Source organism: Neovison vison, chromosome 13 (assembly GCF_020171115.1).
Source record: "Neovison vison isolate M4711 chromosome 13, ASM_NN_V1, whole genome shotgun sequence".
Classification (NCBI taxonomy): Eukaryota; Metazoa; Chordata; class Mammalia; order Carnivora; family Mustelidae; genus Neogale; species Neogale vison.
In genome coordinates this window covers 17791711-17818358 of record NC_058103.1, presented here as the reverse complement: position 1 = coordinate 17818358, position 26648 = coordinate 17791711, and the positions used below count along the sequence as shown (strand labels likewise).

The following is a 26648-nucleotide window of genomic DNA, read 5'->3' as shown; positions in this document are numbered from 1 at the left end:
TCTAACTTCAACTTCTGCCTGTTCTAGAGTTCCTTCAGGCTCCCTTGGATTATCGCTAAAGGGGCCCGAAATGCAACCGCTCATACAACCATTCATCACCGGTAAGGCCACAAAGAACACATCTCATTGTTTCCCTAGACTCTGAATTGGCCCTGCTGAGCCTCATGGGAATTGTAGTCTTGTTAAGTAACCTGCTGGATAACCGCGAAAGGTCGCGCTGAAAGTAAAGGACTTAAGTGCGGTGCGCTGGGAGTTCTGGGAGTTGTAGTCAAGGAGCCCTGTGTCTCGTCCAGAACGTGTGGAACGATGTAGAGGAAAAACTACAATTTCCAGCGTGCTGTGCGACTCCTTTCTTGACACACGTGCCCTTTTTCCGCCCCACCCGCGACTAATCGCTTCCGCCCATTTTCTATGCCGCTTAGCCTGACTAGAAAGGGTGGTCCAGCGGCGGAAGAGTCTGACGCTGTCCTGAAAGGGTGGGCTCGGTGTGGAAGAGGTGAGGGTGTCCCAAGCCGTGTGGGCCGCGTGTCTGGCTGATTCCAGCCTTTCCGCAAACTTATCCTTTCCCCCTGTTCTCTGAGGAGGCCCGGCTCTTGCAGTCGGAGCGACCGAGTACGTTGGGAGCCCGAGTACGCTCGGCGTTGGGGCTCTCGGTGAGCCTCGACATTTGATTTTGAAGGAGCTTTTATTGTGCCGGCGATCCGCCGGGCCCTGGCGAGTGCAGTAGATCCACGGCTTCCTGGACGTTCGTCGGTAGAGTCGTCTTCGACCAACCCACATTCCCTGGTCTTCGTTCATAGTCACCTATCACGTAGTTAAGCCTGGCTCCGAAGAGGATGATTAAATCCGAATCCAGCTTCTCGGTAGCTGGTTTGTGAAGCGTCCTGAAGTAGGGAGCGTGTTGGTCGTGGATTTGATTTTTTTTTTTTTCGGATGCCTGTTTTCCTTCCCTTTGTTATGTCGTGTGGATTTGCTGCCCTGTCTTGTGGGCTCTCAATGAACAGGTGACGACAGGGACAAGCCTCTGCTGTATTGGAAATCATGTTGAAGCACCCTTTTCAGTCGCTCTTAAAATCGTACCTGGTTTTAACTTCTAGAGCGTTAAATTAACTTTCTCTCTTTCCTTGGCAAGTAAATCTAGGTTCTGGGTTGGCTTTAGAAGTACAAATTGGTGTCAAGTGTCCATTGCGGTTGCGTGGTTAGAAAAAGATTCCAGAAATCCTCTGGTAGATTCCTGGGCTTGTTGGACACATTCTGTGCTTGTTTGTAGATATTTACAGACATTTATTTACCGCAGGAAGGTAAGGACCTGCCCTGGTTTTCCCTAGAGTGAGACAGGGAAGGACCATGCATGTCAGAGTGGGAAAGATCCAGGAGCCGGAAAACCTGGATTAGAAGAGCAATTAGCAAAGTGGTTTTGGTACCTAATTCTTTTGTGCCTCGTTTTCCTCATCAGTGAGTTAGAGATGGAATCTGCCAGGCCTATGTTATAGAGCTGTTGTGAGGATGACAGAGTGCTCTGTAAGTTGGCATCTGTGCCAGGGACATTTACATGCTACCCACTGACTTCAGTGATTGTGAGAGCCGTTCTCAGCATTTTTGTGTCAAATTAATTGTTTTAAATTTTTAAGATTGCTTAAAAGTATTTTCTTTCTAGATTTTTCCAAGTTACCATGATGCTTTATTAATAAACATCAATACTGAGCATTAATTTTGTGTCAGGCACTAAGTGCTCTACATGTATTAACTAGTTTAAGCCTTCCAACAATTTTTTGAGGTAGGCATCTATTGTTATGCCCATTTTACAGATTGGGAAACCAAGATGGAAAGGAGTCAGTAAAATATCCTGTGCTAAAAAGATATACATTTAATATTTACTTTTTTCTTGAGATTTTATTTATTTATTTGACAGAGAGAGATCACAAGTAGGCAGAGAGGCAGGCAGGGAGAAATGGGAAGCAAGGCTCCCTGCTGAACAGATTCCCAATGCCCAGCTCAATCCCAGGACCCTGAGATCATGACCTGAGCCCGGCAGAGGCTTAACCCATTGAGCCACCCAAGCGCCCCTAATATTTACTTTCTGCTAGGTGTTTCCTGAGTCCTATTTCTTCTTCACTGCAATCCTGTAAAGTAGGCTATCATTTTCTCCAACACCTAGACGTAGAATTATTTAACCAGTTTGCTCAGAATTGGGAAACCAAGATTTGAGGGTTTTTTCCCTAAGATTTTATTTATTTATTTGACAGAGAGAGGCACAGAGAGAGGGAACACAAGCAGGGGTAGAGGGAGAAGCAGGCTTCCCACTGAGAAGGGAGCCTGATGCAGGGCTTGATCCTAGGACCCTGGGACCACGACCTGAGCCAAAGGCAGATGCCTAACCCACTGAGCGACCAAGGTGCCCAGAAACCAATATTTGAATTCAAAGCTTCCTACTATAAAGCCTGGGCTTATACCACCATTAGGGATAATTTCATTGTATGTGCCAGCTCTATTTGGCTTTAAATACCCAGAAGGACTTTTAAATTATATTTGGGTTCAGTAGAGCTCAATTAGTGAGGTCTGCCGTGGGAAGGGATCAGATAGGAGAAAATACCCACCATAACTTGCAATGCCTGTATCTGAAAACACAAGAGTCAGGAAGTAAGAGTGCAGATGATTCCCTGGCTTACAGTCCTTCACCTTACAATTTTTCAACTTTATGGTGGTATGAAAGTGATACACTTTCATATATATATATATATAAAGTTTGTTTGTTTTTTGGTTTTTTTTGTAAAGTAAGCTCCACACCCAGTGCACAGCCGAACAGGGGGACTGAACTCACAACCCTGAGATTGAGACCTGAGCTGAGATCAAGAGTCAGACCCTTAACCAACTAAGCCACATGGGCATCCTAAGAGTGATACACATTCAGTAGAAACCATAGTTTGAATTTTGAATTTGGATCTTTTCTTGGGCTGATAATATACAGTATAATACTTTTTTGGTGCTGAGCAGTGGCAGTGAACCACAGCTCCCAGTCAGCCACATGATCACAAGGTTGAACAACTGATATATTTAAACTATTCTGCACCCACACAATCATTCTGTTTTTCACTTTCAGTACAGCAATGAATAAATTATATGAGATATTCAACACTTTTTATAAAATAGGCATTGTGTTAGATGATTTTGCCCAACTGTAGCTAATATAAGTATTCTGAGCATGTTTAAGGTAGGCTAGGCTAAGGTGTGCTGTTCAGCATTTTCAGCTTAAAATATTCTTGACTTATGTTGGGTTTATCTGGATGTTAACTCCAGTGTAAGTTGAGGAATATCTGTAGAGTACATCCAGGGCCATCAGAAGCTTCAACGGGGCGCCTGGTGGCTCAGTTGGTTAAGCAACTGACTCATAGTGTTGGTTCAGGTCATGATTTCAGGATCATGAGATCAAGTCCCGTATCAGGCTCCGCGCTCGGTGGAGTCTGAGATTTCTTCTGTCCTTCCTCCTACTCATGCTCATTCATGTGTGCTCTCTTTCAAATAACTAAATAAAATCTTAAAAAAAAAAAAAAGAATTCTTATATCTCAATGCTAAGAAAGAAACAAACAAAAAAAACCCCAGCATTAAAAAAGAAGCTTCAGCAGGGCTGCCATGATGAGTCTATCTCAAGCTTCTGTTGTGAAAGGTACTATTGAAAAAAAAGGTAAAGCAAATTGATTCTTTAAAATTTGATGTGTAGCCTTTGGAGTTATGTTTGTTGCTTTGGGAGTTTGGGTAACTAGTTCTTAGTTTAAATCAATTTTCACTCTACCCAGTGGCATTGATAATTTAGTTTGTAATTCTAGGGCAAAACTTTTTTTTCAGAGTGAAATCTGATTTTTTTTTTATAGTGAAGTTTATTGAGTACAAATCTCCCAAAGAGGAGGGGATCTGAGAGGGTTGTCCTGAAATCTGATTTTAGAATAGTTATGAGAGAGACTTAAAGGGTTTTGACTGATTGTTTATATACATTTCTTAGCCACACCCTCAGTTCCTAAAATATAGCCAGTACTTTTTGATAAATCAGTCATAATTTGAAGATGCAGGACAGTTCTGCTTCATTTAATCATTCGTATCTTCTGGCATTTAGCAAGCATAGATCAGAGCAAGATATTTGCCAGTTTTATTCGCTATAGTATATTCCAGGAGCCTAGGACAGTGCCTCAGAGATGGCCCTCAGTAATAGATATGTGTTGAATAATACATGAATGCAGTTATTATTTGTTTTGTCAATACTTTGATCTTGTGCATTCAGCAAAATTTGTGATGCATTCTTATAACTCTTTCCTGTTTTGTACTATTACTTTCATACGTATCAATGCTGAATACCCCAGTTCTGTTGCAGGGTCCTTCAGGAGAGGGATTGTGTCTTGCACTTTATAAATATCCCCTCAGTACCTGAGAGAGTGCCTTGAACAAAGTAGGTGTTCTAGGAATGAATGACTAGTTGTGGTTAAGTAGAAGATCAGAAGTATGGTTTGATCAGTTGGAGACCCAACGATTGGATTTGATGTGACAGACTCAGTATTTCCCTTCTTAGATTCTTTTAAACATCTCCAATAACTGCAGGGTGGGGTGGGAGGGAGAGTTTGCAGTGATGGAACCTGAAGCTTTTGGAGCTCTTTTGGAAGCAATCCAGGGAGGGACGTATGTCTGTCTTACTCTCACTCCAGATGAATCGGACAAAGGTTGATGAGGAAGAGTATTGGAACAGCTCCAAGTTCAAGGCTTTCACCTTTGACGATGAAGATGATGAACTCTCACAGGTAGGTTTTCATGAACAATTGCCGCAGGTCACACCTCCACAGTGCCACTCTAAAATTCCTTTGCCTGATATCCTTGGTAACCTGGCTTTTGACTGTGTCTCCCTTAGGCTCAAAAATGTTTTGGGTCAGATCTTTAGAAAAATCTTCATAGAGAAGAGCCCACATAAAAGAGCCAGAAGGATTGTAAAAACCAACTCTCTGCCCTTCTTACTTTTATTCTTAAGGTGATTTCAGTTTCTTTTTTCCTCCTCAGAATCCCAAGTCTTTTATCATGTGATGTAATTTGTTATTTTTGCACGATGAACTGGACTGGATGTTGTCTTTATTGCTTCTGTTTTACAAATGGGGAAATGGGTTTATTTTTGGAGAGCTGGATAAAACTCAGGCAGGTTTACACAGCAAGTCATTGCCAGGTATGTGATTAGAACTTAAAAGCAGCTTTCATTCCTTCTAAGTCTTGCCACTGGACTGCAGTGTTGGCTAAAAAGCAGTTTGTTTTCTTGGCAAATATTTAGCAGCCTAGGCGTTCGACTGCAGAAAGTGTTGGCCATCTTCAGTCCCAATGGCAACCTTCTTGGTTGTCAGAGAGAGGTGGGAAGTAGTGACTGCCTGAGTACCCTGCCTTATGTCCCTCTGCAGTTAAAGGAATCCAAGAGAGCAGTGAATAGTCTTCGCGACTTCGTGGATGATGAGGATGACGATGACCTGGAGAGAGTCAGCTGGAGTGGGGAACCTGTGGGAAGTAAGTAGAGGAGACTGTAGGAAGGGATTGATCCTCAGGGTTCTTGTCACTAATGAAGGCGCCACTTGCTTGTCTCCTCAGTGCTTGTTAGGAAGGGGAATGAGGGGAGACTATTTTTACATGAGCATACATTTAGAAATTTAACCCCAGAAGAAACTTGAGGACACAACAGCAGTAGCTGCCATATGGCTCTCCAGGTCTGCCATCCTGGGGCTGTCTTGGCTGGCTATTTCAGACTCATTTAGGATGCTTGTTAAAGTTAGGTTCCTAGGCTTTACTCCAGAGACTGATTTAGTAGGTCTTGAGGGTGGGGGTTCGGATGGGGGGTGGGTCTTAATTTATAATAGGTACTGCAGCTGCTTCTGATATTCAGTCATATTTGGAACTGCTGGCTTACTTGCTCATAACTGGCTGGCAGGACTGACTTCCTTAGCCACCAGGCCTCGCTGTCTGGCTATTTTATAATACCACTTAACACCTTTGCAGAGTCCATCTGATTTTTAAGAATATTTTTTAAAATTTTCTTAATATAGGAAATACCATCAGGATTTGAAAATCAAGTATTTGAGGCATACAGTGCAAAGTTGCCCTCCCACACTACCATGCATCTACTATTCTCAGTTCCTTCTATCCCCAAACATTGCTGTTGTTTGCTTCTTACGTGTTCAACTGAAGATCCTTTTTACGTGTGAAAATGCATGTAGGAATTTATTCTTACTCCCCTTTTTTACACCAGTGGTAACATCCTTTATGCCCTGCTCTTTTCACTTGCCAATATAGCTTGGAGATCTTTCTGTATCCATACATAAAGAAATTTCTCACTCACTCTCTCTTAAAACAGGAGCATAGTATTATGTTGTATGGATTTTCCATAACTTATTTAACCGTTCCACTTTTTTTTTTTAAAGATTTTATTTTTTTGACAGAAAGAAAGAGAGCACAAGCAGGGGAAATGGCAGAGGGAGAGGGAGAAAAGCAGGCTCCCCACTGAGCAGGGAGCCTGATGTGGGGCTTGATCCTAGGACTCCAGGATCATGACCTGATCGAAAGGCAGACACTTAACCGACTGAGCCACCCAGGTGCCCCAGCCAGACCACTTTTGATGACCTTTAGATCATTTCCAATCTTCCCTTGTTTATACTGCTATCAGTAACCTTGTTTCCTGCCCAATATGAGTGCATGAAAGATCAGTTTTTAGAGTGAAAACACTGGCAGAGGATATTGGCATCTGTACAGGGTACACATTGCCAGGTTGTTCTCCACAGGGGTTGTACTCCCACCAGCAACGTTCGAGTGTTCCTGTTTCCCCATAGCCTTGCCACCAGAGTATTTGAATCGGACTTTGGATCTTTGCCAGTCTTCTAGGGGCCAGCGGTATCTCAGCGTACTTTACTTTGTGTCGTTCTCTTATTAAGTGTGAGGTTGAGCATCTTTTCCTATGTTTAATAGCCACTTGAATTTCCTTTTCTGCGATCCATTTATTCATTTCCTTTGCTCCTCTTTCTGTTGATTAGTCTGTTTGATTTTATCCTTTCTCCCTGCTCCGGCTTTTTAAGTCCGTGTCAGTAAGCGACTAGGGCCTCTGGTGAAAACTTATAGTGTTTATCAGAATGCTGGATGTTAAGGATTCTTTTGGATGAGAATCACTGACTTAGTTCTTACTATCTCACAGGTATCTCATGGTCCATCAAAGAGACTGCTGGCAATAGTGGGTCAAGCCAGGAGGGGCGTGAACAGCTAAAGAGCCGAAACAGCTTCTCCACTTACGCGCAACTACCCAAACCTTCTTCTACCTACTCCCTGAGCAGCTTTTTTAGAGGTAAAGAGTGATGATTAAAGGGACAGAGAGTCCTCCTTTTCTCTTTAAAAAAAAAAAAAAAGAGTCACTCAGGCTATGATTTTCATTTACTCTGGAAGAAAAAGATTATTGAAGGATAAAGAATTATCTTTGGAGCTGACAGGGATTAAAAGTGGGAGAAATGAGAGAAATTCAGAGGGATTGGACTGGGTTTTAGGAACGTGATGAACAAAACTGATATTAGCTCTGTGGCAAGTACTGAAGATATTTGCTTAGGTCAGAATTCCTGCCTACCCCTATGGGTATCTGTTGGGAACCCTTGTGCACTGCTAGTGGGGATGTAAAATGGCCCAGCCCCTGTGGGGCACAGGATGGCAGTTCTTCAAAAAAAAGCCAGACAGACATACAGGGCCAGATACTGAATGGTTCCATTTCTGTAAGATTCCTAGCATAGTCAGGTTCATGAAGACAGCAAAATAGTGGTTACCAGGGGTGGGAGGTAAAGAGGCATGGGGAGTTATTGTTTAATGGGTAGAGAGTCTAATTTTGGGACGATGAGAAGGTTCTGGAGATGGATAGTGGTGATGGCTATACAGTGTGAATATACTCATTGCTACTGAACTGTATATTTAATAATGATATAAAAAATTCTAGTTTAGGTCATGTATATTTTACCACAATTTAAAATATTTTCCACCCTGTGTGTCTCATGGCACCTCAAATTTCTGAAGTCGAATGGAGGTATTTTTTTTTTAAGCCTCGAGTTCCCATATTGCATAAAAAGGTTCTGTACACACTGCATCCTTAACCAAGTCTGAAATGGCTCTCACTTGAACCATTAACCTCTTCCCTTATATGCTCTTTACCTTCAGGGAGAACTAGACCTGGAAGCTTCCAGTCCCTTTCTGATGGTAAGCACTGATCCTCTGCTCTTGATTGCTGTGGGAGATGTTACTGATACGGGGTGCAGTCTGGGGAGTCATGGGGACTGGTGGTAATTAGAATTTCTTCTGAATCTACCACTATTATTAGAGAAATTTTCTGATACTGAGTAAGGAGGTCAAGATCATGCTGGCTTTAGGAGTAAGGAATGACTTCTAGGGATGCTGTCTTTGGGGAGGAGCTGAAATCTACTTTGGGCTGTAAGGATACTTCAGATGCCTTGGGACCTCACAAGTCAAAAAAGGTGTGTGAGAAGGAAGCAGAAGAGGAAAGGATTGACCCGAAGATGGTGTTCTGAGCCAGCTGCCTGTTCTGTTTCAGCTCTGTCGGACATACCTGCCAAAAGCTATGCTCCAGAGCTGGGCCGACCCAAGGGGGAGTACAGGGTGAGTTATTCCTTGCACTGCACAGTTCAGAGCACTTTGAAGTACATTATCTTGCTTGATCTTCCCAACTTTTTGAGCAGCTATTATTTTAACTTCTTTGTAGATAAGAAAACTGGCTATCTAAACACCAGGGCTTGCCTTGGATCTCACAGCTGTTAAGTGATGTAACTGGGACTCACAATCTATTTTCTGATTCTGTCTTGGTACACGTTCCTTACCCATTATACTGCCTTTTGGAGGTTGTACTTTGAAACCTTTGATCATTGCTATGGTCTGGAAGCTTGGTGGAGCTCATTTTCCCAAGAAGCACATAACAAAGCACATTGATTCATAAGGAAGAAGCTGTATCGTAAGATCCAGAAGAGGAACACATTTTCCTCTTTCCTTCTGTCTGCAAGACCATTCATTAGAATCCCAAAATGTGACTAACTTGTGTCTGAGGAATGAAATCCTGAACCAGTAGGCATAGGGTTTTGTCAGTTGATTCCTTCCCTCTTTGATCCATTTCTTTTTGCTTTCATTGTCCCTGTTCTAATTCCTTCAAAAACTCAGAACAAGACCATCCCTATTCTTCATTTTTTTTCCCATTCATTCCCTCCTACAAAATATTTCCCTATCAGAGAATAAAGATGAGTTTTAGGTGAGGAGCTGAAACACTGGTAATTCTGATCCCTTAACTTCCTGAGATGCATGTGTTGCTAACATTCCAGGATTACAGCAATGACTGGAGCCCCAGTGACACAGTGCGACGCCTCCGGAAGGGTAAGGTAAGGTCACTGGAGAGAGAATTCTTGTGGGGAAAAGCCACCATGACTGGGAGAAAATATTTGCAAAATACATACATTGTAAAGGATTTTTATCCAGAATATATAAAGAATATTATGTTTAATAAGATAATCCAATAAAAAACTTGGCACAAGATTTAACAAGTTATATCAGAAAAAAGTTATATGAATGTCCAAAGAGCACTTGAGAAGATCTTCCACACCCAAGTTGTCAAGAAAATGTGAGTTAAAACTGTGAGATACTACTATACAGCTACTAGAGTGGCTAAATTTAATACTGATCGTACCAAGCACTGGGAGGCTGTAGAGGAGCTAGAGCTCTCATACAGAGAGCAAGAGAGTGAAATGTTAAAACTACTCTGGAGGGGCACCTGGGTGGCTCAGTGGGTTAAAGCCTCTGCCTTCGGCTCAGGTCATGATCCCAGGGTCCTGGGATCAAGCCCTGCATCAGGCTTTCTGCTTGGCTGCTTCTTCTCTCTCTGCCTTCCTCTCTGCCTACTTGTGATCTCTCTGTCTGTCCAATAAATTAATGAAGTCTTAAAAAAAAAAAAAAAAAAAACCTACTCTGGAAAAGAGTCTGGCAGCTTCTTACAAAGTTAAACATACACTTAATTTTATTGGTAGACATTTACAATCCAAGATAAGTGAAAACATATGCTTGAAGGTACATACCCAGGGGTACCTGGGTGGCTCAGTAGCTTGAGTGTCCGACTTTTGGTTTCAGCTCATACCATGATTCAGTGTCCTAGGATTGAGTCCTGAATCGGGCTTGTGCTCTGTGCAGAGCCTGCCTGTCCCTCCCACTCCGTGACCCCCCCCACCCGCTGTGTGCACGCTTTCTCACACGCAACGCACTCTCTCTCTCTAACAAATAAATAAAATATTAAAAAAAAGACTTGTACACAGACTTTCATAATAGCTCTATTCATAATAGCCCCCCAAATGGCAAACATCCCTCAGTAGGTAAATGGATAAATGGTAGTATAGCCATACAATGAAAACTACTTACCAGTGAATAGGAGCAAACTAGCAGTACTCATCACAACATATAGATTCCTCTGAGGATTGTGATATTGAGTGAAAAGTCGGATGCAAAAGAGTACATATTGCATGATTCTATTTCTGAAATTCTAGGAAAGGGAGACTTCAGTGACTGAAAGATGAGTGGTTGCCAGGAGCTAAGGATGGGAGGAAGGTGTTGACGTCAAAGCCTACGAGGGAACTTTTTGGCGTGATGGAGTTGTTCTGTATCTTGGTGGTGGGGCAGTTACATGGAATTTTATATGTGCTTGTCAAACTCACTGAACTCTACACTTGGGTCGATTTTATTGTATGTAAATTATACCTCATTAAAGAGAACAGGTCGTCTCCACCCTTATGCTTTGGCAAGACTCCATCAGGACATCAAGACTTCTTACACACTAATTCTGTTCTTATTCTGCCAGGTCTGCTCACTAGAAAGATTCCGCTCCTTACAGGACAAGCTACAACTCCTAGAGGAAGCAGTAAGCATGCATGATGGAAACGTCATCACTGCGGTAAGCTGTGCGTTTTGTTTGTTGTCTGCTTAATTGTGGTTTTCATTACTTTCTCAAAGTCCTGTCAGAATAGGACTTTAACATTTTAGGTTAAATGTGTAGTAGAGATCCTGGATTCCTCTTCAAGTGTAGGATTCTCGGTAATACATGTTCTGAGACTCAGCTGGCAGGAAATGCATTGTATGTGGAACTTGAGATGATAAGCAAGAAGCAACAGGTTGGCTACTCTGTTCTAAAAAGTAATCTGAGGGGTGCCTGGGTGGCTCTCTCGGTTGAGGGACCGACTCTTGATTTCAGTTCAGGTCATAATCTCAGGGTCGTGAGATCAAGCCCTGCATGGGGCTCTGTGCTCAGTGGGGAGTCTGCTTGGGATTCTCTCTCTGCTTCTCTCCCTGCTTGTGTGCGCACGTGTAAGTGCACATGTGTGTGCTCTCTCTCTCAAATAAATCTTTAAAAAAATAAAAACAACAACAAAAAAGTAATCTGAGGCAGAAGTATGAGAGCAGTCTTTCCCATAGGGAGGTATCTCTTGCCAGTATGGGAATGGGCAGGTGGACTCCTTTCAGACACAGCTCAATTCCAGATGTGTGTCACCTGGCCTTCTGTCACATAGAGAAATCTGTTGTCTGGATGTGCCAAGACTCCTAACGAGGCGCTGACCTCATTCCTACACTTCAGGAGCTCAGGGCAGGGCTTTGTGTTTGAAAGGTTACACAGGGTAATTTACTCTTTATTCTCTTTTCCTCTAGGTTCTGATCTTCCTGAAGAGGACCCTGAGCAAAGGTGAGCGTGGATTGAGAGAAATTATCAGTTGACAAGATGCCTGCTACATTTTGAAGGGAGACTGGCACTGGGGTCTCCATGCCAGAATTCACCGTCATCAGCTGTGTCTCAGAGACAGCATGGGGGGTCCCAAGATTTCAGAGTATTCATCTCATCTGTAAGAGCAGTTGTTCATCCTGCAGGGTGACCTCCCTGCTTACTAGACAGGCTGATGGCTCTGTTGGTTTGAGGACCTCAGAGTCCATGCTCGGTGCCTGCTGGTTGGTGTGGTGAGAACTGAAGGCTGACTGAAGGGCCAAGAGTGGCCCTGGGTCGTGAGGTGTGTCGGTGGTGGGTTGAGCCAGAGAAATTGGTACCATAAAAAGCTGTTCCTCGCTTGTGATTTGGCTTTGAGATGTTTGGAATGTATGAGGAAGGAGACCAGTTTCACACTTGAGTGTAGTAGGCTTTAATCTTTCCCCACCTAACTCCCGCCTGCCTGCCAGAGATCCTGTTCCGAGAGCTGGAGGTGCGACAGGTTGCCCTGAGACATCTCATTCACTTCCTTAAAGAGATAGGGGATCAGAAGCTGCTTTTGGACCTCTTCAGGTAAGAACCGATCATCTTGTGCAGGAAGTGTACTAAGTACTTTATTCAAGGCTCGCTGGAGGATACAAAGAGAAAAGACACTGTCCTTTTTTGCTGTTAGGTGAGATACTGAAACACAACAGGATAACTAATAATGCCCCTCAGCTGGCAATAAAATGATAGTGTAGCAGGGGTTAAGAACCAGGCCCTGGAGGCCAACATACCCGCGCTGAATATGGGCACCACCACTTTGTTCATAGAGTGACCTTGAGCAAGTTACCCAACCTCTCCAAGTGTCAGTTCCACATCAATAAAATGGAAATGATGATTCCTATCCCACAGGTCATAAAGATTAAGAGTCACTGTGGGAAGAGCACTTAGTGTAATGCCTAGCCTGTATTAGTAATATTTTTAAGTGTTTTATTATAAAAGAACTAGAATAAAGAGATTTCTTATTACTTGGTCCCCTATGATGCCAGTGGGAAGTACAGTGGAAGAGCAGAAGCAGCAAATACAGTTTTCACTCAGGATACCCAAAGAAAGCCTCATGGAAGTAGTTAGGAATTGAGACTAGGTAGGAATCTGGTAGGCGGAGAGGCAAGAGGTGGGCATATCTGCTGGAGGCTCAGGGTGTGTGGGGGGTGTCTTCTACCAGATTTTCCTTCCTTCCCTATCTGATTCTAATCAGTAGAAACTATTTCCTGCCAGTAGATTAAAATGTATCTTTATTATGTCCTTTCTTCAATGTCAGGGAAGTGATTGGAACCTCTTTTTAGGCTGATATGTGGTCCGACGTAACTCTAGTTAACGCAGTGATCTAGCACAATGATGAGCTGTCCCAGAGTCGGAGGTGGGGAAAGCAGATCACCTGCCCAGGGCCAAGATTACAGATGGTTAGCCAGGGATTTGCAGAAGACATGTTCGTTGAGGCAGGCTGTTCCCTTCCTCGGTTCCCTTCTTTTCCAATCAAGAAGGCTTTATTAAGCATCAGCTTCAGGTCAAAGCCGTGATTTAATTACAGTGGTCCATTCAGAATAAGAAGGAATCAGAAGACAAAGTCTTTGTTCTCCAAGGCTTTACACCGTTGGGAGAAACAAAGGTTTTTCTACACTGTATGTGAAAACAACAGAGAACAATATAGGAAATTTCTTTCCAAGATTGTACTGTCCGAGAAGAGTGCTTAATCTTTCCAAAAAGCCCTGCAGGATTAACGCTGGACCTTTATGTGGAGGCTCTGAGCCTTTCTATCAGGCCTGTTAGCGTTACAAAGTTGCTAGGGGCCTGCAGTGCCTTCCTTGCTTTTCACCCAGAGTGATCAGGGGAACAATGATATCTGATGCACCATGTGTTTTCAAGAGATTGCTGGTGGTAGAAAGTTTAAGAAGAGGAGGGCTTACTCATGTATGGAGGTGAATTGAATTTGAAATTGTCTTTCTCCTAGAGCAGCCATCTTATTTTGTGAGGTTATATTGTCACACATCAATAGCTAAAAATGCCCTGCTCCCTTCTGTTTCTTCCCAGGTTCCTAGATAGAACAGAAGAGCTTGCGGTAAGTGTGGCCTTTGTTTCAGTTGGGGACCGGTTTAATAGAAATCTAAGCCAAAACCCAGTCTCCGAGATCAGGCTACTTAACAGTTTTCTTACTTTGGTGTTGATCGCATCCAAAAGAGAAAGGCATCTGGGAAGCCTGAAAACTTAATCCAAATGGTGTAGTTTCTTTTTAGATGCTCTTTTGATAGGACTTATGAATAAATATTTTTTTGAAGAATGAATAAAAACTGGCCTGCTCAGTTAATAATTTTATTTTAGTTTCTAGTTGTTTTCAGTTCCTGGTTTGTAGGAGCTTTTGGGTTTTGGCTTCTAATAGTAGAAAATGTTGTAAGTTAAGAGGGATGATAAACCAGATATGGGTCAAGAAGGAAGATAGGTCAACCTGGTGGTACACTCCATACACATTTTGGCTGAGAGCTTGATGACTGTTAAAACTGATTTTTGGCAGAGTTTCACCATTACAGAATAAACTCCTGGAACACAAGAATAAAGCTGAAGTTGTACCGAAAATTTCATTCTATCATTAAAACCGTAGTGATCCACTTCTAAAAGTTTGCTGTTAATAGTGCAGGGGTTAGAATTCCTCAGCACCAGCAGTGGCCATCCCTGCCGTTTCGTTCCATGAGTTCTGCACCGCACGTTGGCGGTGAGATCATTGCTCACGGTCAGCTGACCTGAGAATCTTGCTCCCCTTTGCCCAGCAGAAGGTAATTGAGGAAAATGTTTTTCAGTAACATTTTATAAAAGGAACTTGTAGTTAATATTCAAGGCATGGGAAACTCTCCGAAATCCTTTATCATAATGTACTGAAAAGGACTGGCAGTCTGTAATAATCATTTGGAAGAGCTTTTTGTTTACTTTTTTTTTTTTTTTTTTTTATCTGCAGAGATTTGAAACTGTAAGGAAGTTTTTCCTACAGCATTCTTACAAAGTTTGATTCATGAAAATAAATGTGTTTTGGGTAACTCATTTTCCTCCGAAACTTTATTTTCTCCCTTTTGCTATTATTTTTGAACTGAAGATGATTTATCCTGCATGCTGTTGTAGTTTTCCAACCTCGCAAACTTCAGAAATGGCCAAGTTGACAGTCTGCTTTCAGTTTATCCTCATAGAGTGGGAAGGTTACCTAAATAGGACTTTATTGAAAGGCTTAAGGCCAAGAGGAAATTGAACAATTTGAATTAACTATAACTCAAAGATGACTTTCTTTGATACTCGGAATGATTATATGCCAGATATTTTATGAAGATTAGATTTTGATATAATCTCTTCATTTACATTTTTATACACTTGTTTCTAAAAGGATATACTGCCCTTCCTAAAGCCAGTTCGTTCTCTTAATATTGATATTAACTGTCAGACTGTTAATTTTTTAATCCTTGGAAAGTTTTTTTAAAGATTTTATTTATTTATGAGAGAGAAAGAGATAGGAGCAGAGGAAGAGGTCTCAGGACCCTGAGATCATGACCGGAGCCAAAACTAAGAGTCAAAGAGTCAGAGCTTAACCAACTGAGCCACCCAGGCTCCCTGATTCTTGGAAAGTTTTAATAATTGTACACAAAATTGCAAGTTTTACAATCACCATTAATTATTGCATCAATTAATCCTTGTAATAATAAATAGGGATTTTTAAAAAATATATTTTATTTATTTATTTGACAGAGAGAAATCACAAGTAGGTAGAGAGGCAGGCAGAGAGAGAGAGAGGGAAGCAGGCTCCCTGCTGAGCAGAGAGCCCGATATGGGACTGGATTCCAGGACCCTGAGATCATGACCTGTGCCAAAGTCGGCGGCTTAACCCACTGAGCCACCCAGGCGCCCAATAAATAGGGATTTAAACTTAAGTTCTTTTCTTGGAATCCGAAACAGAAAGCACATAAGGAGATTTTCTTTCAGAGTTATATGTGGAACCTGTAGTATATGAATGTGAATCTTCAGTCAGTGTCAGCAGTGAATCAGAGGACAGCGCTTGTTCCTGTCATTTATATTGTTAATTACTAGAAATTTACAGGGTCATGTTATCATTGATCATGTATAATGTCAAGGGTGCCAAAAATAATGCTGAAGTAAGCATTTAGTTCTTTGGCCTTTCAAAGGCTAAGGCTGAAGCAAAAGCTGGCTTTAGTTAAATAGTGAGGCTGAAGCCAGGCTTCGGGGTAAAGCTAGGTGCGTACCTACTCAGTACTTCATTATGGGCAAGCACTTGTCAGGTAAGCGCTTCCTACGGTGATGGTCGTCTTCTCCATCTGTGCTGTTGGACGTGGGAGCACTAGTCACGTGGTAAAATGAGTAACGTAAGTAAGGATAGGAATTGTTCAACTTAATTAATTTAAACATAAATGTAAACCAAACGGGGCAGTGCTTACTGTATTGGGCATTGCAGTTACAGATAAACCCAAGAGTGATTTTGAAGATTTTTAAAAAATTTTTATTTATTTGACAGAGAGTGAGAGCACAAGCTGGGTGAGCAGCAGAGGGGGAGGGAGAAGCAGGCTCTCCCCGAGCAGGGAGCCCAACGTGGGGCTTGATCCCAGGACCCTGAGATCATGATGACCTGAGCCAAAGGCAGACGCTCAACCATCTGAGCCACTGGTGTCCCAAGATTTTCTTTTTTTTTTTTTAAGTAATCTCGATACCCAGGATGGGGCTTGAACTGAAAACCCCGAGATCAAGAGTCACACACTCTACTTACTAAGCCAGCCAGACCCCAAAGAGCAATTTTCAATTACTCTCTACCCTCCCTACATGCCGCCTATTCACACTCAGAGGAATCTCTAATAATGAAGAGTTTAGTTTTTTAAGGATGGAAAGTCTACTTACATCGCTACTTAACACTTTAAAAGAGGCAAAATAGACAAAATGGTTCAAGCCTTTCATTCATTCATTCATTCATTCATTTATCTTGTAGCTGTCTCATTATCGTGAGCACTTGAACATACAGGACCCTGAGAAACGAAAAGAATTTCTTAAGACCTGCATTGGGTAAGTCTGGGGGAGAAATGTTTTGAAGTATAAATATTCTTACACAGAGAACGGAAGAGACTAAATGAGGGTGGAGGCGATATGTAGTTGAAGGGAAAGGCTGACGGTGGGTCATACAAGCCTCATTGGAGGTGGTCTCACTCAGGGACTCCAGACAGTAACTCCCCAGTAGAGTTTTCACTGATGGGTAGTAAATTGAGAAAAATAAAGACAATATAAAGAGGGTTTTTTTTTTTTTCTATAGTTAAGTTTATCTAATTTGAAAGACTGCCTTTTATTTTGGGATTTTTTTTTCCTCCTCTCTCCCTTTTTTGGGGGTAAAATGGAATGTAATTTTTTTTTATGACTTTATATATTAAAAAAAAACGGCTGGCAACACTTTATCTTCCATATTGTTTTCAGTGTTACTGGTCCCCGAGACCCCAAAGCACAGGAACCACTGATTCAGTACAGGTGTTCATCCGGATATAAGTTCCTGTAAAAACCAGAGCCACATACTATCTTCAGTGGTGGGCACTCGGTGCTCTTGGAAGTAGCTTATTCTGTTGTTAGACAACCTCCATTATCATAAAATACTTTGTTATATCAAGCTGAAACTTGCTTCCTTCTGTCTTTCAAGACAGGCATAGAGTCCACACAGTAGATCTTTTTTTTTTTTATTAAGATTTTATTTATTTATTTGGCAGATAGAGATCACAAGTAGGTAGAGAGGCAGGTGGGGTGTGGGTAAGAGTGCTGAGAAGAAAGCCCGATGTGGGACTCAATCCCAAGACCCTGAAACCATGACCCAAGCTGAAGGCAGAGGCTTAACCCACTGAGCCACCCAGGCGCCCTACACAGTAGGCCTTAATTTACATTCAGTATTCACAGTTGCTTTAGTCATTCCTCATGGGATAGGAGTTGCAGGATTCACATTTAGAAATTTGTCTTTGTCCATGCAGTCCTTAATTTTAATGTTACCAGATACTAAGCTATGTCACAGTGACCTCTGGTGAACAAAGAGGAATGTTGGAATAGTGAAGTAACTGAAACCTATTGCTGTCTCCCTTTATCTCTTCTATAAAAATTGGCTGTGGCTCACACTTACCTGGGATAGTGTAACTGAGTTTCAGAATTCTTTGGGGTGAGTAGAGTACTGGACTAAGGCAGTACTTTCTAAAGAAGAGAGCTGTGAACTGGAAGCTTAAAAATCTGGCTGCTGCCTGGTGGCTCAGTGGGTTAAAGCCTCTGCCTTCGGCTCCGGTCATGATCCCAGGGTCCTGGGATCAAGCCCCGAATCGGGCTCTCTGCTCAGCGGGGAGCCTGCTTCCTCCTCTCTCTCTCTCTCTGTCTGCCTCTCTGCCTACTTGTGATCTCTGTCTGTCAAATAAATAAATAAAATCTTAAAAAAAAAAAAAATCTGGCTGCTGTTCCTGGCATTATATCTCGGTTTACCACGTATGACTTTTAGGCGAGATACTGTTTGTCCCTCAACTTTTTCATGTGTAAGAGGATGGGACCCTCGAGATCTGTGTGGATATGGGACATTCTTACCAGCCTATATACGTACCTCTATGCCTAGTAATTTAATTTTATCTTATACCTCTGCAGTAGGAAATAGCTAATGATTGTAAGCCCCTCCTAAAGAGAGTTAAGAGTTGACATTAAGGCCAGACAGGAACCACAGGGCTTCCCTGGGATGTGGATGCTGGGCCGTCGGCTGGGCTCACTCATACACTAAGTGACCAGTTTGCCAAATGTTCCAGCTCCTACAGTGAGAGATTTCTAACTCATTCCTCAGCAAAACCACTGATGACTGTATATTTTGTGGACTTTCAGATCGCTCTTTTTTTTTTTTTTTTTTGAGGTTTTATGTTTTTTTAAGTAATCTGCACCCAACAGAGGTCTGGAACTGACAACCCTGAGATCCACAGTTGCACACTCTACTGACTGAGCCAGCCAGGCGCCCCTCAGGATCCCTCTTGAATTGGCAAAACCTAAAATATAAAATCCCAGCCAAGGGTCTATTCTGTTTCCTCTCTCTCTGCCTTGCAGGGATGCTCTAACGGTGCACTGGGATCAGATTTGTGAGGTGCTGTGAGCCTCTTACTTACAGTGGTGGTTTGGTCTACTTGGGTTTGTTTCTTGTTTCAGTAGAGAAGGAGGTACTAACCTTCTGGCTCTTTACCAGTTTGCCATTTTCAGCAGAAGATTCAGCACATATTCAAGACCATTACACCCTCCTGGAACGCCAGATCATTATTGAGGTTAGACTCCTTGTCGCTACATTTTCTGCTTCAGTGCCAGTGCTCAGTGCCATTCAGCATCTGGGAGACCTCTGTGCTCTGCCGTGTGTGTCATTTCCTGGTAACATCCTCTAAGAGCCTTTCATTTCCTCTTTCTGTGATTGCCCTTTTCCCGCCATTGTTCTCAGGCTCCTTTTTCTTCTCACTTGCTGTTGACCTGGAAGTTTTCCTCTCCCCGCCCCTCCTCAAGAACTCCCATTTCATCCTTACTTCTCCAGTCTTCATTCAGCATGGATCTATCATCATTTTATGGATTTTAAACTCCCCTGGGCTATCCTGGGCAGTTTCTTTCTTCTTTGCCTCTTCTCTAGGAAAGGAAGCACAACTGCTATAGTATTTCATGTTTCTCTTCTGTCTGTACTCTGCGTACATTGTTGTTTTTTCTCACTTGGTTCACTCCACCACAGGCAAATGATCGACATCTAGAGTCAGCAGGACAGACTGAGATCTTTCGGAAGCACCCCCGCAAAGCTTCCATCCTCAACATGCCGTTAGTGACAACGCTTTTCTACTCGTGCTTCTACCATTACACGGAGGCTGAGGTAGAGACAAAGTGTGAAAGATCGCACGCACTCGCACCGCACCAGAGGAATAGTGTTTGAAGACCCTTATTTCAGTATGCTCTTAACAGTGGGTGTACATAGTTCCTGGGGAGGAGCTAGGTACTTCTAAGAACTTCTACCTGGAAGCTTCCCTGGCCCTCAGAAGGGGTGAGCCAAGAGGGAAAAAGAGGTTTGGAAGGGCTTGTGTGGCTTCCAACGAGCTGGCTTGCTAGCATAGCCCATTCGGTCTCACCAGTGCTGGTCCCACAGCAATCCCTGCTCAATGGTCCCTAATTTGAAATGGGTTCGCATGGTATGAAGAAGAGCAGCAGGGTGTTAAGTGTTTGTGTGTACTTAAAAAAAAAATGTTTTTTTGAAGAGGTTCAAGTTTAATGTCATAGGTGGGAATGATCATAATGATCACAAGATTGGCATTAAATTGAGAAATACACCATACCTATTAATCCGGTCTTACTTAGCCCAGTTTGACCTGGTGGAGTTTTTCTCTTATTAACTTCTGTGTTTAAATGGCTACAGAGAGGAACGTACAATATCTAAGTAGTGGAAAGACAATGTTAGGGTGGTATTTGGGAAAGTCGGTAACAGTAAAATTCCATCTCCACTTTGATCCTAGGGGACGTTCAGCAGTCCGGTCAACCTGAAGAAGACGTTTAAGGTAGATATAAATTGATCAGTCTTTGGTAAAGTGGTGTCAGGGTAACTTTGGAATAGCTATTGCTTGATCATCCTGCACAGGAAGTCCTTTGACAGTCACGGTTAAAGGCAGAAGGAGTGAGTGTGGGAAGTGAGGGAAGACCTGAACGGCATGGCATGGCCGGCAGCAGTGCTGGGACTTGGGAAGGAAGAGGTTCTTGATAACTTTGCAGGATTTGCATTTTAAGGGACAGATTCAACACCAGGGAATATTTTTGCCTGTCTTTCCTAGAATTCTCCGCTGATGCATTTCTACTCCCCCTTAATTCCCCTGGTCTCTGATTTTTAGATCCCAGACAAACAGTATGTGCTGACAGCCCTAGCAGCTCGCGCCAAGCTTCGAGCCTGGAATGATGTCGATGCCCTCTTTACCACGAAGGTGCGTGCCCCAGGACTGTCTGGTGCCACTGGGGCCTTGGACGTATCATCTTGTACTCCATGCCTCGTGGGGATCTCACATTCTAGTTACTGGGTTACATTTTTCCTCCAACTTTTGATTTTCCAAGATGTCAAACTGAAAGAAAAATTGGAAGAACGGTATAATAAACATACTAGTAGTCTTATTCCATGGATTTAGTAACGTTTTTTTGCCATATTTGCTTTCTCTTTTTTCTTTTGCTGAACCATTTGAAAGTATGTCACAGACATTATGACACTTCTCCTTTGCATACTTAAGCATTTATTTCAATTAGAACCACAGTATTAGTGTCATTTTCAGGATATTTAACATTAATATTATGATATTGTGTCTATAGTCTATATTCAAATCAGCTCATTAGAGCTTTTTGGTTTTTGTGTGTGTGTGTTTGCTGTCAGGATCTGGTCAAGGATTTTGCATTACTTTGGTTGTCATGTCTCTTTATATTTTAAATATCACTTTTTCAATAAATAAATAAATAAATATCATTTTTTCTACTGTGGGTTTGAGAATTTTCTCTCTTTCCGCTTGTTAGGTTTTTGTTATTGTTGTTGTTGTGTGGGTTTTTAAGATTTTATTTTTAAGTAATCTTCACACCCAATGTGGGGCTCAAACCCATGACCCTGAGGTCAAGAGTCACGTGTCCACCTACTCAGCCTACCAGCTGCCCCCACCCTTTTTGGTGGTGGTGGTGGTGGTGGTGGTTAGTTATTTAATTAGCTACATTGACTACCAAAGCAATACATGTCTGTCAAAACCAAACACTATACGAGAGCACAGTCAAATTATATGAAGTTCCTTGTCCATTGTCTACCTGTTCCTGTCTCAGTCCCTACTGCTAGGCAAATACTCTTAAAAGTTTGATGGGTAGTTTTCCAGACTTTCCCTCATGAATTTACAAATATATTTACCTGAATATAAACACAGAGAATAGGATTTTTTCTACCCAGATAAGTTCATACAATAGGTATTATAAAGTAAATTGCTTATCTCAAATGGGCATATTTCATAGACTTTTTTCTGCCTGTAGATCTAAGAACTTATTTCATATATCTGGCTCTTTTCTACCCTCTTAAATTCCTTGACTTTTCTGAAAAAATCCTCTCTTCACTTCTCTATCTCCCACCTCCCATCCACCTGTGCTCACCATGTTATTCTAGTCTGACCATAAAATGTATGGTCACAAAGTGTGTTGAGTCTGTCTTGCCTAGCTACTGCTGCCCTGTCTTCCCTTTTCAGAACTGGCTGGGCTACACTAAGAAGAGAGCACCCATTGGCTTCCATCGGGTTGTGGAAATTTTGCACAAGAACAGTGCCCCTGTCCAGGTAATGGCCCCTAAAAAGTGTTGGGTGCAGGATCCTCTAGGACACCCAGCTTTCAGCCTCTTACTGGTCAGTGATGGGAGACTTGAGACCTGCTCTGCTTTGTCTTAAAGATAACATAATGGCTGTAGTGGGCCTTGAGATAGAAAAGGCGAGGGAGGGAAGTTTTCCTCTGCCTTCAGAAGTAATCCCAGACTGCCCTTCTCTGAGGAGCATCTACTGTGTTTAGCCTATGTGAAGCACTGGGATACTAATCAAATGATATAAAGGAGAGCTCAGTGAGAAAGGACATCAAGGAGCAAAGAGCACAGCACTGGAGCATATCTAGAGCACACCTGTTCGCCTGGGTACCCAGCTGTCGGGTAAGGCAGTGTGTGCTCTTCCCATCTCTTCTGGGTGAGCATGGAAGTACTGCATACAGTCTGCCTCATTCCCCATTGCAGAACTCATCCCATGGTTGATCATGGGAGCGGTAGGCATTAGATATCAGAACTCTTGCCTTCTTGAGGATTTTTGTTGTCTTCCTTTTAGAGTTCTTTGTTTTGTGGGTCTGGAAGTCATTAATCAGAAGTATCTTTTCCCGTAGGTATTACAAGAATATGTTAATCTGGTGGAAGATGTGGACACAAAGTTGAACTTAGCCACCAAGTTCAAGTGCCATGATGTCGTCATTGATGTGAGTCCCTAAAAAAACGAGAACCCTAAGTTGAACCCTTGGTGGAGAGTGGGGGATTATGATATTCTCTGTCCTAGATCCTGAGGTGCTTTCAGTTTTTACTTGATAGACAGAATGATCTGGCAAGAATTAGTTTGGAAGGAGTTCCCTATATTGTTTTCGCAGCCTTTTGACTATAATCTGTTTTTATAAATTTGTTGCACTCAAGGAATTCACAGAACTGAATCCAGCCACATAAGCTCTATAGACTTCTCTTCAATAAGTTCTGTAGGTGTTTGACCCCACTGTCATCCCACTGCAACCCCTCAGGCTCTCCTTGAACCTTGGCCCCATGTTGGGAGTGGCAGAAAGAAAAAGGCCCTCGTAGAGAAGGCCGATTGGAGGTTTTATATCTTTTGGTGTACAGACTTGCCGGGACCTGAAGGATCGTCAGCAGTTGCTAGCATACAGGAGTAAGGTGGATAAAGGATCTGCAGAGGAGGAGAAGATTGATGCCATTCTGAATAGCTCGGTGAGCAGCTTATGCCTTCCGCGGTCCCAGGAGACAGTCCTCCTAGTACCACCAAGTATATATCCCCAAGGCCTGATGGGGTCAGAGTTTGCAGACCGTCATGGGTACAAGGATCTCCTGCGGGCCTAAGGATCTGAAGCACTGCTTTGAAAAGCGGAAATTATTCCCTAGATGTGGGATGATCCAATGGTAATCTGGGGACATGGGGTTGAGACTTCACATAGCACCGTGGTAGTCATTAAACGTAGCAGGTAGGAGATGCTAGTCCAGGGGTTATGGAAGCAACGGCTGCAGATTTGGAATATCCTGATAGGAGTTCCCTGGGGCCAGTTGAGATCTACCTGTTGGAAATAAGTGGGTGAAACAGGTGTTAGCTATTTGGGCAATACAGCTGGCTCATCTCTCATAGTGGGAAGTTGCTGAGCTTTTCGTTAATATGAAGCTTAGTTCCCTGTTAGATGTTTTGGGAACTACTCTGGGATCATCTAAAGCTGGTGAGTCTTGGTCCTATGGAGGGCAGAACCAGAATAAATGGCCTAAATCAGTCTTACAAGGTACAGAATGGGTGTCAGATTCATCTTTGAATAAGCAAACTCCTCCATGTATTAGAAAAACAACTCTTAACTTCCCTCTCCATTCTTCTTCTTTCTTTACCTAGCCGTTAGCCTTGTTTTATTATCCCCTACCTCTCTCTCGGGGTCGTGGAAATGGATATGGTTTGTTCTTTCCACAGCAAATTCGATGGAAGAATTAAGTGGTGTCAGTTGCCCCGAACCTGCCTCATTTCTTCCTCTCCTGCCTGTGAAAGTAGAGCGTGCTCTTCGTTGGGAGAGTTACGGTACCACACATCGCTTGGACCCATCATTGACAGGCAGTGCCTGCTACTCTTAGGACAGAAACCAGCGCCTGGGCACAGACAGCTTCAGACTGATCTGTCCAAGGATCATCGTCTAAGGGCCAAGATCTAAAGCTTTGACTCATGAGGAAGATTTTCTCCACCTGGTGCTCACATGAAGGTGGGAGTAATCTCTAGATTGGGCCCATATTGGGCAGGATCTCTCTTGGTCTGGGAAAAATGACTGCTCTAGAAAAGAAGTCAGGTCAGGTGTCATAGAGTGGCCACTCCATTCCTCTCAGCTAATTATGACCCTGGACTTGGTGCTGGACATTGGCAGTTCTGCTCTGAATGAAGTCAGAGTAGAACCAAGATGGCTATCTCCCAAGGGACCTCAGGAAGGGGTGCCAGTAATAGCCAGGACCTGTTGGAGGTGCCTTCACACCAGACTGCACAGAGTTCTCCACGTAATGACAGATTGCCCAGATGTCGTGTTTCTTCAACCAGTGCCCTCTGCTGCCCCAGTCTAGCCTCTGTCCGAGACACTGGTTCTCCTCTCACCTGCGCACCGAGATGGCCTGGTGTGGGAGATGAGGACATCCCCGTTATCTTTGCCTCTACTTCTTCCACCCTAGACCCATAACCTTTTATGGAGCTCAGATTCAGCAGTGCTGGAGTGCTCCTCCCTTATGCACAAATCTCATTATTTCACTAGGAGCTTCCAGAAGGTTCGCCAGGGCTAAACTCAGAAGCATTTCAGATGGTTAGGATATTAAGATGAGGTTTTAGTTTCACACTTGGTTTTCAACAGGATATTCTGTAATACTAGCCTCCTGCCCTGTGCCAGTATTAGCCTCTCTTCTCTGTGACTGAACTGGGTTTCCCCGACATGCCTAGACTCATAATAAAGCTTTTTCCTCCTTGGTGCCTTCTCTTTCCCTCCCAGTTGTTTTGTGCAGGACAGTGAAATGATTTCCTTGTCTCTTGGGACAAGAGAAACCTGCCTCAGTGACTGTATTCATTATCTGTCACCATAAGTCATGGAGTAATGGTGTTCATGGCAAAGAATAACTGTATGGTTAATGGAGCACCGAGCTTGGAGACAAAAGACCTGGCCTCTTAGCTCTACTGCTGATAGGCAGTGTGGTGGGTGATTCCCTTTCTCGGGACTTTCTCTCTGGACTTACTATCTTAATCTGTCATAGGATGGTGTGTTTCTCTCAGAGCCTGTAGAATTATATGCTCCTGTGGAGTCGGTGAAGTGATAGAGGAAAAGGAGCTATATAGAAGCACACAGCAGGGGGCGCCTGGGTAGCTTAGTTGGTTAAAAGTCGGCCTTCTGCTCAGGTCGACATCTCTCGGTCCTGGGATTAAGCCTGGCATTGGCATGGGGCTCCCTGCTCAATGGGGAATCTGCTTTTCTCTCTCTGCTTCTCTCTCTGCCCTCTGCCCTTCCCCACTGCTCGCTCACTCTATCTCTTTCCCCCAAATAAATAAAAATCTTTTTTTTTTCCAAGATTTTATGTATTTATTTGACAGAGAGAGAGATCACATAGATAGAGAGGCAGGCAGAGAGAGAGGGGGAAGCAGGCTCCCAGCCAAGCGGAGAGCCTGATGTGGGGCTCGATCCCAGGACCCTGAGATCATGACCTGGGCCAAGAGCAGAGGCTTAACCCATTGAGCCACCGAGGCACCCCACCCCAAATAAATAAAATCTTAAAAAACGACAACAACAACAAAACATATAGCAGGCTTTAAGGGATGTGGTTCTCAACTGGGGACAATTTTCCCCTCAGGAGACCTGTGTCAAAATCTGGAGATGTGCTATTGCTACAACCAGTGGGTGCTACTAGCTTCTAGTAGGTAGAAGTGGGAACACCACTGAACATCCTACAGTGTAGGACAGCCCTCTCCAACAAAGAATCATCCTGCCTAGAATGTCAGTAATGCAAGCCTACGTTAAGGTGATCAGACTCCATCTCTTACTTCTCTGCTTTGCAATTCCAGGTAACTTCATAGTTCCTTTCCTAATCATCCCTCTTGCATTGAACAGGAGTTTAATTTGCTAAATTGTGCTGAAGTTACTGGCTGATCATCCAATAAACCATGGTGGCTTGATTAATTAGTACACTATCAGGATTCATTTAGAGAAGCAGAATCATGAGGCATATGCAGTCTGTCTGTATGTGGAATTCATTAGAGGCATTTGACTTCATTCAAGTATGGCGCTGGTTAAACAGTCTCTGGAAGATAATTTTCGTATGTGGTGGTAGAGCTGGATGTCTGTAGGGCATGCAGTGGGGAAGGGAAGATGGATAAAATGTGAGAAAAAGCAAGGGCAAGATGGAGCCCAGGAGGATAGACAGGAACCCTTGTCAGTTCTCACTGGCTCCAGTGTTGAGGACGTGAAAGTCCTACAGCTGGTGGCCTTTATTGCAGACCTGACCACAGACCTGGCTCAGGAGAGTGAGAAGCTGTACGAGTG

General features: G+C 43.1%; 1 protein-coding gene across 3 annotated transcripts; it reads left to right on the top strand.

Annotated features, from left to right (window-relative positions):
- Positions 1 to 21: 21 nt before the first annotated feature.
- On the top strand, positions 22 to 25088 carry VIPAS39 (VPS33B interacting protein, apical-basolateral polarity regulator, spe-39 homolog). Of its 3 annotated transcripts, none has more exons than XM_044231653.1 (20): positions 22 to 101; positions 4693 to 4785; positions 5425 to 5527; positions 7200 to 7346; positions 8198 to 8236; positions 8589 to 8653; positions 9364 to 9420; positions 10884 to 10976; positions 11726 to 11759; positions 12245 to 12347; positions 13848 to 13875; positions 16786 to 16859; positions 19030 to 19105; positions 19552 to 19686; positions 20321 to 20362; positions 20690 to 20779; positions 22058 to 22144; positions 22728 to 22817; positions 23224 to 23328; positions 24062 to 25088. In XM_044231653.1, exons 2-20 carry the CDS (start codon positions 4693 to 4695, stop codon positions 24080 to 24082), a joined length of 1482 nt encoding a protein of 493 aa, XP_044087588.1. In that variant the 5' UTR covers positions 22 to 101; the 3' UTR covers positions 24083 to 25088. The 3 variants fall into 3 exon arrangements, with proteins under 3 accessions (XP_044087588.1, XP_044087587.1, XP_044087589.1); XM_044231652.1 differs by lacking the exon at positions 22 to 101 and adding an exon at positions 371 to 496; XM_044231654.1 differs by lacking the exon at positions 22 to 101 and adding an exon at positions 519 to 1004.
- Positions 25089 to 26648: the final 1560 nt, after the last annotated feature.

Coding starts and splice junctions, on each gene's coding strand:
- VIPAS39 (XM_044231653.1), top strand. CDS start 4,693: ATGAATCGGACAAAGGTTGATGAGGAAGAGTATTGGAACAGCTCCAAG. Junction 7,347..8,197: donor CCTGAGCAGCTTTTTTAGAG/GTAAAGAGTGAT, acceptor CTTTACCTTCAG/GGAGAACTAGACCTGGAAGC. Junction 22,145..22,727: donor AGAACAGTGCCCCTGTCCAG/GTAATGGCCCCT, acceptor CTTTTCCCGTAG/GTATTACAAGAATATGTTAA.